Genomic DNA, 12,178 nt, shown 5'->3' with positions numbered 1-12,178 from the left:
GCTGTCTCCGGGCAGATAATGTAAATAAACCAAGGTCGCGTCTGATTGGTTAAGACGCATGACAGTTCCTTTTAGGCGCGAGCCTCAAAGAGTATAAATAGAGCTGTTTTGACACTGACAGCTCAGACGAGTTCCCCGCTGAAGTCACTTGTAAAAAGAGCTAATAAAGGAACCGTCTTTCAAAGTGCTTGTCTGGTCTACTTCATTTCAGCGAGAGAATTACAAATTCATGACATCTACAATACATCAGGAGGCAAAAACTACTAAAATGAACTGGGAAGTCCTTATTTCACCGTTTGCCTTAGGGTTTCCTATTTGTTAAAGACTGCATAGCTCTAATTTTTAATTAGAGGTATGCATTTCTAAAATGTATCTAATCTTGAACCACATTTAAATGCATTTATTCTTCTCTCCTTCTTATGGGGAAAAACTGCCCCTTAGGGATTGCAACTGGCCTTGGTTTCTGTGGTTATTGGGCATGCTTTTTGAAACTTGTAGTGTGAGCACCGTTTGACGCTAATAATTATTTAACAGTATGATTTGCATTGCCAAGTTCTCCCTATAGCAAAATGTAAAACAAAGCTTCTTGTTTCTGACCAACCTGTTTTTATTTCAGGAGACTATGGAATTCCTCGGTCTTGGAATTTCCCTTTGCAGCGATCTTATTGGTTTGGGTTAGGACACCCAAAGACTGAAAAAACAGCAACTGGCGATGGTGAGTTATGCGGAAAACTGAGGTTTGAAAATATTTTGAGCCCTTGACACATTAAGAAGTGAAGGCACACTTGCCTTCATTTCTGGGAGTCAGACAAAAGATTAAACTTAGACATGTAGTGGGAATATTGGCAGGTGAATTTGAACTCTTTGAATGGCTGGCTATTCTTAACCAGTTTGCTGGATAATGTATTGGTCTTCTATCTCAGTTTTTTTCTGAATGCTACTGAAATAAACAAGGAGCCTGCAAATCAGGCTTTTCCTTTCAATTTGTGTGGAAATAGTGGACAATTATGGACTATTGTGACAAGTACTAAATCCATGAAGTTTTGGATTTCTATCTCTCCAGCTATCTTTAAGTTTTAGTTCTTTGGTTAGTTCAAAGAAAGATTTAGGGAGAATTCTTTTCTTTTTTCCTTCCAGCGTTATTATAATCTAATTCCTTATCAATTATTCCATTAAAGTCCCCTAGCAAACAGATGTTGTCAGTAGCATACTCATTAATAATAATTAGTAGTTTTTTGTAAAAAATTTCCTGTCCTTCGTTCGGGGCATATATGTTGATCAGTGTTATTATTTCTAGTTCTTTTTGGATTTCTATTATTAGAATTCTACCTTCTCTATCTTTATATTTTAGTTTGGCTTGTATATTTAGATTGATATAGCAAATTACTCCTCTCTTTTTTTCTTGCGCTAAAGATGAGAATAGATTCCCTAGTTTGTTCCTTTTAAGTAAATGTTCAAATTTATTTTTAATGTGTACCTGGCATTTTCCCCACTTCAGAGATGAACCAAAGTTTCCACACATTTTCAACATAGGAAGTACACCAGCTCAGCTGACAGGTTGGCTCATGCCTTGGCATCAAACCTATTACTGAAAAACATGTCATGCTCATTTTGAGCTGTATGGCAATTTTGTAAAATCTATTTCAAATTAGATACTGCCTGACTTCAACTTGAATCTCAAAGCATAAACACAATATAACAAATATGGAATCACAAGTAGAACATAAGAACTTACATGAGAAGATTTACTGTCTTTCTATGTTTTCAAGAACCATCATGAAATAGACGTCTGTATAAGTTGCCTATAACAACTGCTACTACTTCTACTACTATTTTTAGAGAGTAGTGAAGCAAACACGTCAAAATACAATTTCAAGTGGACATAAAAATACATATATCCTCTCCCAGGGCTTTTTTTTTTAAAGTCAGGTTTTAATGGCTTTTTAAAAACGTAACAAGCTGGGAGCAGTTGGCTGTTCCAAGAGTACGCTTGCAACAAATATCTCCGGGACCGCCTTCTGCCGCATGAATCCCAGCGACCAGTTAGGTGCCACACAGTTGGCCTTCTCCGGGTCCCGTCAACTAAACAATGTCATTTAGCGGGACCCAGGGGGAAGAGCCTTCTCTGTGGCGGCCCCGACCCTTTGGAACCAACTCCCCCCAGATATCAGAGTTGCCCCCACCCTCCTTGCCTTTCGTAAGCTCCTTAAAACCCACCTCTGTCGTCAGGCATGGGGGAATTGAGACTTTCCCTCCCCCTAGGCTTATAAAATTTATGCATGGTATGTTAGTATGTATGATTGGTTTCTAAATTGGGGTTTTAAATTAACTTAAATATTAGATTTGTTTACATTGTATTATTATTGCTGTGAGCCGCCCCGAGTCTGCGGAGAGGGGCGGCATACAAATCTGATAAATAAATAAATAAACAAATAAACAAACAAACAAACAAACAAACAAATAAATAAATAAATAAATAAAATAAACAAAAGGCTGTGCTGAAAACAGCTTCAAAGGTTTAGGCATTTCCTACATGGAGTTGCATAAAAACAATTTGTAAATAATCAGACATTTTGGGATTTCTTAGCAGCGAAAGGTAATATGAAATGTGCAATCACTCACAATTTTTTCATCCTATGCAGAAATTATCTTTGGATTGAATATCATATTATTATTTTTTTAAAGCACCAATAGAAATGTTTCATTTAAAAAGAAATAAAAACCCACAAGTGAGTAATACTCTTAGGATCAAATAATTATTTTGTGCCATTTTAGTTGATAATAAAAGACCTAACCCAGGAGGGGAAAACAATGGCTAAAAGAAAGGAAAATTTATTAAGTTAAGAATCTAATAAATTTAGGATTACTGCATCTGAACTGGAGCTGCAGTTTAGGATATTCTGTCTGGTTTTGCTTCCATTTAGTAACCATCCAAATTTCCATCCCAGTTATACTATTAAAGTTGCCGTTCTGGGATAACATTTGTTTGAATAGATGGATGGTATGTCTGTAAACTCCTTGACAGTGATGCAATCCAGCTATATCTCTATCAAATAATCGCAGTCCTTTTTCCCCCCCAGCCCATTGATATTTTCAATAAGAGCCTCAAGCTCATTTACATCCATGCATAAAACTCTGTTCCTGTTCTCAGTTAAAGAGGCAAAACGTAACGAATATATTTAAAAGAACAGTTGCTGGAATTGGCTATGTCTAGTTTATTGAAAAGAAGGGCTAGAGTTGACATAATAGCAGTGTTCCAATATCTCAGGGGTTGCCACAAAGCGGAAGGGGTCAAGCTATTCTCCAAAGCAGTGTTTTTCAACCAGTGTGCCGTGGCACACTAGTGTGCCGCAAGACATGGTCAGGTGTGCCGTGAAGCTTAGCAAGGGAGAGAAAGAAAGCAAGAGAGAGAGAGAAAGAAAGAGAAAGAGAGAAAGAGAAAGAAAGAGAGAGAAAGAAAGCAAGAGAGAGAAAGAGAGGCAGGGAAGGAGGGAGAGATAGAAAGAGAGCAAAAAAGAGAGGAAGGAAGGAAGAGAGAAAGAAAGAGGGATGGAGAGAGAGGGGAAGGAAGGGAGAGAAAGAGGGAGAGAAATAGAGCGAAAGGGAGGAAGAGAGAGAGAGAATTTTTTTGTCCAAACTTTTTTAGCCCCCCCCCCCCCCTGCTCAATGTGCCCCATGATTTTGCATATGTAAAAAATGTGCCGCAGCTCAAAAAAGGTTGAAAATCACTGCTCCAAAGCACCTGAAGGCAGGACAGGAAGCAATCAACAGAAACTATTCAAGGAAGAAGAGCAACTTAGAACTAAGGAGAAATTTCCTTAGAACAATTAATCAGTGGAACAACTTGCCACCAGAAGTTGTGAATGCTCCAACACTGAATACAGTACAGTATTTGTAAAAAGAGACTGGACAACCATTTGTCTGAAATGAGTCTTCGGAGAGGGGCGGCATACAAATCTAATAAATAAATAAATAAACAAACAAATAAACAAACAAACAAACAAACAAATATAGGGTTTCCTACCTGAGCCAGGGGTTGGACTAAAAGACCTCCAAGGTCCCTTCCAACTCTGTTATTTTGTTAAATAAGAAAAACCTGATATTATTTCAGCACCTGGAAAAATGTACAAGCATTTTGGGAGCTGCTGTATCACAGAATAGGTAAGACAATATTTGTTCTTCATATGGTCATTCTACTCATCACTCTTACGCTTCAGCAGCCCCCCCCCCCCCCGGCTATTTGCATCCCATTCTCAGCAGATGAAAGATACTTCTGCACCAGCCAGAGCTAATCCTCCATGCAAATACTGAAATCTCTCTCCTCATCATTTTTCCCAGTCTTTATTCAATTCAATTCAATGTATTAGATTTGTATGCCGCCCCTCTCCGTAGACTCGGGGCAGCTCACAACAGTAATAACACAGTATATAACAAATCTAATAATTAAAAGTCACTTTATACATGTTAGGGTCAAATAGAAAAAGGCAGCAACATTTTTCCGTTTCAAATGAATTTTCATTTTGTTGCATTCTCATCTGATTGTTGTTTTCCTACTAAACATATACTGGACATGCAAGAATGACAAAAGCGGTGGGAATTTCTGTAGAGTTCAACCCTGCAAAGTTTTTGTAACCTTTTAAAAGCTTCCATAATGAGGATTTGGCATTGCTTCAGGCAGCATCCCAAATACTTAACTTTGCTTTTTATATGCCTATAAAATATTATTATTTATTATTATTATTTATTGGATTTGTATGCCGCCCCTCTCCGCAGACTCGGGGGCGGCTAACAACAGTGGTAAAACAACATGAACAATCCAATTAATAAAAACAACTTAAAAACCCTTATTATAAAAAACCAAACATACACACAAACATACCATGCATAACTTGTAATAACCTAGGGGGAAAGGATAACTTAACTCCCCCATGCCTGGTGACAAAGGTGGGTCTTAACTAATTTGCGAAAGACAAGGAGGGTGGGGGCCGTTCTAATCTGGGGGGAGTTGGTTCCAGAGGGCCGGGACCGCCACAGAGAAGGCTCTTCCCTTGGGGCCCGCCAAACAACATTGCTTGGTCGACGGGACCCGGAGAAGGCCAACTCTGTGGGACCTTATCAGCCGCTGGGATTCGTGCGGTAGAAGGCGGTTCCGGATGTATTCTGGCCCAATGCCATGTAGGGCTTTAAAGGTCATTACCAACACTTTGAATCGTGACCGGAAACCGATCAAAATAAATATTGTCAGACTATAAATTACTGAAAATAATTTAGGCAAAACTTTTAAAGGCACTGATGGGATAATGTAATATCCTTATATTTATTAGCTAATTACTTAGAAGTATTGGTCTTTTTTTGAGTCTATTTATGAATGGCATTACAAGATTGACTAAAAACATAGCTGAAATGTTCTGCCCTTGAAAAGTGGTGGAAAACTCAGGTAGAACAAAATGTAGTTGTCCAGATTGTTGGATGGTGTGGTCTTTAGATACCAATTACTACTGATTCACAGTTTATTTGCCACTCCCATTTTCTAGAATTAAAGAATATTTTCCTGAATATTAATCTGCTTGTGGTCTACTTAATTCTACAGAAGTCAGAAAATTGGCACTAATCCCTGCTAAATTACAGAACTTGCACTCTACAGGTAGTCCTTGACTTACAACAGTTGATTTCGTGACTGTTCAAAGTTACAACACCACTGAAAAAAAGGGAACTTATTACTCTTTTTCATGCTTACAACTGTTGCAGCATCCCCATAATCATATGAGCAAAATTCAGATGTTTGACAACTGACTCATATTTATGACGGTTGCAGCGTCCCAGGATCATGTGGTCATCTTTTGTGACCTTCTGACAAGCAAAGTCAGTGGGTAAATTAGGCTCACTTAAACAATCATGTTATTAACTGAACAATTGCAATGATTCACTTAACAACTGTAGCAATATAAATTTTGAGCTTAATGGTGGTTGTAAGATGTGGACTACTTGCAGTTTTAACATATTTCCTACCTCCAAACGGTGATAAATTGTGCCATCACTTTTCAGCAGTAGAGTTTAAAGGAGATGCCAGAAATAAATAAAATAAGGGACTCAGGGCTGCAAGGTTGTAGTACATGTTTCATGCCTGGTTTTAAAATTAATTTTATTTGATTTTTAAAAACTGTAACATGTTAAAGTCTTCTTTATTTAAATACCTTGGAATGTTTCATTTGTTTGTTTTTAATAACTTTTATTGTCGTCTCCTGCTTGGCTTTGGTTATCTTTCAATAACTTGGTTCTTAATTAACCTGGAAAAAGAGCCAGAGAAAGAAGGTGTCACTGACATAAAGGCTGAAGATGAAGAGGTGAGAAAGAGCATGGCTGCTGAGCCTGTCCTGGGAGAGAACAAGACTGACAGCCTGGGGCAGGAGGATGGTAAAGAAAAGAAATGTAAACACAAAGGGAAAAAAGACTGCAAGGAGCAGGGGAAACCTGAGACAACAGAGGCAAAAGACAAAGATCACATTCCTAGTAAGAAGAGGGAACTAAGTGCAATAATCACAACTCCGTTTTTTATTACATAAACTTTAATGTATTTCCTTGTTGCTAGTCCTTTGATTGTTCTGTGCATTTGTGTGAATAGCTACAGGCACTGATGGAAAAATAGAGGTTTTTGTTTTTAAACCACATTGTGGAAGGGTCAAATCAAGCACCAAAAAGATTATTACTCCGTACTTCATATTTGCTTGCAAGCCAAATTTTTAAAAAACAACTCTATAAGCACGTACATATCTCTAAGCCATTTTATATTGTTGAGAGAAACATGTAATAAAGTTTCCCTGGTCTTAGATATATCTGGCGGCGGGTGTGTGTGTGTGTTTCTGTGTGTGATTTTTTTTTCCCTTCACATGCTTATATTTCTTATTTTTATCATGTTTTTTTAAAAAAAGTAGCATCAGCATGTGAAGAAAAAAAGAGTTGTATTTTTGAGAATGGTGATAGCTGGTTTTAAAATAAATTTTAGTAATAAAAATATACGGGTTGCAAAAAATAAGATTTCTTCCATTTAGGGGGTAGCTTAGCATTCATAGTGCTGTTTTAAATAATATTCAATGCTCAAAAGATTACCTATTTATTAGTAAGTATTATATTATTATTTTTGTTAAGCATTTACTAATGTAATGTAATAGTGCCTAACAGGTAAATACTGTTGAATAATAATAATTCAGTCTAAATATCTGGCTGACTGTGCAAACAAAAATAATATGTATAATATTATTAAACAGAAGTTGACTATCCCAGATCCTTTGAATAGATTCAATAAGTGGGGGAAAAATGCCAAAACCTGTCTCAAAATCTGGCTTCCTATGTGACCACCACAACAATTTCGATCTGTATGCAGCCCAGTTCTTATATTTGTAGATAGGGTCGGGGCCCTCTATGGCCCAACCATATCTACTGATATAAGAATTGTATAGTTCTTATATAAGATTGCATATTTTTACTTTAAATTTAAATTACAGTTAATGCTTAGCATTAAGGTTTGTGTGCCTTGAGCCCATTTTGTTTTAGCTGAGTCGAGGATTTTACACGTGGTGACAAGTTGGTCAATCCAACATTTGACAAGCAAAGAAGAATCTCCTTGAAAGATTTGAAATAAACCAGATCCATTTTGGTTCATCAGGATTTCAGTTGTGATGATGGGTGAACAAAAGCAGACAGTCCTTCAAAAAGATCAGCCCTGTCAAAAAAGCAAAGATCATTTTACCCAATCTCCTCTTCCTAATGCCTTCTTATCAACTCCAAACATCTTGCAAATTCTGAAAATGCTGGAGAAGTTGGCTTCCTTTGCCCTTCATATAAATATCTCATATTCTCCTTTTTCACTTCGGAGCTGTAAACAGCTTGTATGATAAAGGACGTTCTGAAAACATACCTGAAAATATCGGAAAAACGTTGTCCTTTAAATTTCTCTGATTTGTCTTGCTTATCTGTTTATTTTTTTATATTGAGATTATTGTATAAATAATACAATATTTATACAAACGCATACACATGCACTTACATAAACGTTAAACTTCATAGGATCTTATATAGGTATACTATTAACATGTATTGAGTGATCAATATAGATGATGACTGTTAAAAATTGAATTATTCATTTTGTATTTGCTCCATGGAATTTTGCTAAAATTTAATTTAGATTAGATTAGATTGGATTGATTGGATTTATATGTCGCCCCTCTCCGCAAACTCGGGGCTGCTCACAACAATAATAAAAAACAGTACATAATAACAAATCCAATGCCCACCAATCTAATTACAATTTAAAATTAATAAATTCATAAAACAGTCCCAATATATATAAAAAACAGGCACACAGTCAATCAATCAAATGGCAAAACAACATGGGCAAGGGGGAGATGTTTTGGTTTTTAATTTAATTTAATTTATGGTGCATTCAGCACAATACTTACAAGTGCAAGATGCTCAAGACAAAAAGGGATTGGCAGAGTGCAATTTTATGCCAAACCAATACTGGTTTTAATTATAGTTTGTTGCATTAGTCATGGTGATTAATCACCATATCATAAGCCAAATCCAAGCAAATAACTTAGTAGTTTAATAAGAGATTATGCACTGAATTATTCAATTATTTCTATTACAAATCTTGATTTAATTTGCCTTAATTATTTTCACAGATATTAAATAGATAGCATGGAATTGATTTCATACTAGTCCTTTAGCTATTTCTACTAGATAATCCATCCACATTTTGCACAGAGGGATGAGCACATGTCTGACAGAAGAAACAGGGCAGTGGATTGCATAGCATAGGCCTCATTTGAAAGAATCTGATTTGTCCTTCAATAAGAATTCATATTGCAGTCCTAATCGCTAATTTGCCCCATGGTTCCTCCTCACATAAATGTAAATTCTAGATTTGAGGCCAGATTGATATACCTACTCCTTGTTCAAACTTAAGAACAGAAAGGTGCTAACACTCTTCTCTGACATCTGGAAGTTTTATTTGGACTGTGCTGCTCAACATCTCGTCCCCATTCTTTGAAAAATAGATAATCCATCACTTGTGCCATTCCCTTTTAATTGCATTCTTATGAAACAATATATGCCATTCTCCACCATTCCATGAACCTCAGAATGAACCATTCTGTCTTCTTAAAGTTTGAGCTGGGGTGGCGCAGCAGGTAGAGTGCTGTACTGCAGGCCACTGAAGCTGACTATAGATGTGAAGGTCAGTTGTTCAAATCTCATCACCGGCTCAAGGTTGACTCAGCCTTCCATCCTTCCGAGGTGGGTAAAATGAGGACCCGGATTGTGGAGACAATAGCCTAGCTCTGTTAAAAAGTGCTATTGCTAACTTGTTGTAAGCCGCCCTGAGTCTAAGGAGAAGGGCTGCATAAAAATCGAATAAATATTTATTTGTTTGTTTATTTATTTATTTATTTATTTATTTATTCATTCATTCATTCATTTATTTATTAGATTTGTATGCCGCCCCTCTCCGTAGACTCGGGGCGACTCACAATACAGTAAAAACAGTTCCTGACAAATCTAATAATTTACAATTTAAAATTTAAAATAGTTAAAAAAACCCATTTTTAAGCAGACATACCTACAAGCATATCATACATAAATTATATAGGCCCGGGGGAAATATCTCAGTTCCCCCATGCCTGACGACAAAGGTGGGTTTTAAGGAGTTTACGAAAGGCAAGGAGGGTAGGGGCAATTCTAATCTCTGGGGGGAGCTGGTTCCAGAGAGTCGGGGCCGCCACAGAGAAGGCTCTTCCCCTGGGGCCCGCCAAACGACATTGTTTATAAATAAAATAAATAAATAAATAAACTTCAAATAGCTTTTTGTGTTATAAATGTGGAAGAGTCAATGAAAGTTCCATCCAAGGGCTCAAGCAGTAGAGTAGGATACCCGTAGATGTAGCTTCTCCAGGCCCTTCTGAGGCTACACAATCTTTGCAGAAATTTACCACAAATCCTGAGGTAATTTGGATAATCTTAAATCAACAAATTCCAATTTACATCTTCACATGTACCCAATGAGATTATTTACTTTAAAGGCGCTTTTTTTTTGTTGCTCCGGATGAAATAAAATACTTCCCAGGGTGACATTTAAAAGAACACTTTTATGAGCTCAGCATTTGGACAGACAGGGTGAAGTGTGACAAAAGGAAAACTGTAGCCTTGGTCTACCCTGCTGAACAACAATTGTTTTTTCCCAGTAAGACAAAAAGGAAAGTGTTATTTTAAACTACAGAGCTTTCATGCAGTCCCTTTTTGTAGAAAGAAGAAAATCCATCTGCACAGATGTCTTGCTTTCATGCCAGGTTCCTAGATTGTTACAGATCATTCCTGGGATCTTCAAAGACTGATGCAGCATAGCATCCCTTTTAAATTGTTCTGTGCAAAGGCTGCAGTTAAATGGCCTGTTATTCATTTGCAGTCCAGACTGAACATGTTTCTTTCTACAGTTTCTGCAGTTATTAAATTTGTTTGCCACCCATCTTGCTGCAAAGCAATTTCATGGTAGTGGAAAAAAAGAAGTCCATGCCTATGCTCTCCCTCTCACTTAAAAATTGCATTTGTAATTTCTCTAATTGTGTTCATAAACCTGCTGACCGGGGCAACTTTGTTTTTCCTATGATAGAGGCAACCCTGCTTTCCATATGTTAGCCATAGTTCCCTCTAAGCTGAGCAGTGAGCAATTGCTCACTTAAAAATCATCATCAACTCAGAGTTTTTCAAACCTGCCCAGAAGCCGAGAGGGAAAAAGTGAGAGGGAAAGAGTGCCGCCCAGTCCCGAAGGGACTGCCGCTCAGACACTATACTTTTCCGCCCACACCAGAAAAAAATTAGAGGGGACATTGATGTTAGCTGTGGAAAACTATTTGCATTGGCAAAAATGAAAATTTCACCAAATGAAATTATCTTGTAATTTCTCTAAAAATTGGCAATTAAGCAACGTGGCCTTTTTTTCTGTGTGGAAGCCTAGCCACCGTTTTTAATGTTAGTCTCACTTCTGAAGCTCTGAAGCTTTATCTAAAAATATCTTCTAGTGATTTTATTTATTTATTTATTGGATTTGTATGCCGCCCCTCTCCGAAGACTCCCAGATACCCACTAAAGGAATTAATTAAACTAGGCTCACCATCGTATATGCAGTGGCAAAATCAGATAGAAGGATAACAATAGAATTCATAAACATTGTGTCAGTTGCAAGTGATCAGTGTTAGATGGCACTTTATTTGATATTTATTTGTTTGTTTGTTTATTTATTTATTTATTTTTATTTAGACAAGCTCCTTAAAACCCACCTCTGTCGTCAGGCATGGGGGAATTGAAATTTCCCTTCCCCCTAGGCTTATAGAATTTATACATGGTATGCTTGTATGTATGAGTGGTTCTTTAAATTGGGGTTTTTTAGATTGTTTTTTAATATTAGATTTGTTTACGTTGTATTTTTATATTGTTGTTAGCCGCCCCGAGTCTTTGGAGAGGGGCGGCATACAAATCTAATAAATACAAATACAAATACAGTACATCTATGCAGCGCAATCTTGAAGGACTCAGGGCGGCTTACAACAATATGAAATTTCAATTTAGAATTACAACAGCAATAAAAAATAAGTCAAAGAAAAAAAGAAAAGAAAAATAGTTAATAATAATAACAACAACAACAACAACAACAACAGAGTTGGAAGGGACCTTTGGAGGTCTTCTAGTCCAACCCCCTGCTTAGGCAGGAAACCCTACACTACTTCAGTGTAGGGCAATGATGATAAACCTATGGCACGGGTGCCACAGGTGCCACTCGGAGCCATATCTGCTGGCACACGAGCTATTGCCCTAGTTCAGCTCAAACTTGCATGTGTGTGCCGGCCAGTTGATTTTTGGCTTGCACAGAGGCTCTTGGAGGGCGTTTTTGGCTTCCAGAGAGCCTCCAGGGGAATGGTGGAGCGTGTTTCTACCCTCCGCCTGCTCTAGGGAAGTCTTTGGAGCCTGAGGAGAGCAAAACACGAGCCTACTGGGCCCACCAGAAGTTGGGAAACAGGCCATTTCCAGCTTTCAGAGGGCCTCTGGGGGGGAGGGAAGCTGTTTTCGCCCTCCACAGACATTGAATTATGCGTTTGGGCACTCACGCATGCGCCCACACACCCACGCT

The 12,178-nt window shown here is 37.6% G+C and overlaps 1 protein-coding gene across 1 annotated transcript in view; it reads left to right on the top strand.

Annotated features, from left to right (window-relative positions):
• The window catches only part of ABCA4 (ATP binding cassette subfamily A member 4), a 193,023-nt gene that overhangs the window by 95,511 nt on the left and 85,334 nt on the right, over positions 1 to 12,178 (top strand). The window contains exons 18-19 of the mRNA XM_070746513.1: positions 617 to 715; positions 6,298 to 6,510. Of these exons, the coding sequence (XP_070602614.1) occupies positions 617 to 715; positions 6,298 to 6,510 (312 nt within the window). The remainder of the gene's footprint in view (positions 1 to 616; positions 716 to 6,297; positions 6,511 to 12,178) is intronic.

This window comes from Erythrolamprus reginae, chromosome 3, assembly GCF_031021105.1.
Source record: "Erythrolamprus reginae isolate rEryReg1 chromosome 3, rEryReg1.hap1, whole genome shotgun sequence".
Taxonomy (NCBI): domain Eukaryota; kingdom Metazoa; phylum Chordata; class Lepidosauria; order Squamata; family Dipsadidae; genus Erythrolamprus; species Erythrolamprus reginae.
This window is presented reverse-complemented; position numbering and strand designations above follow the sequence as displayed.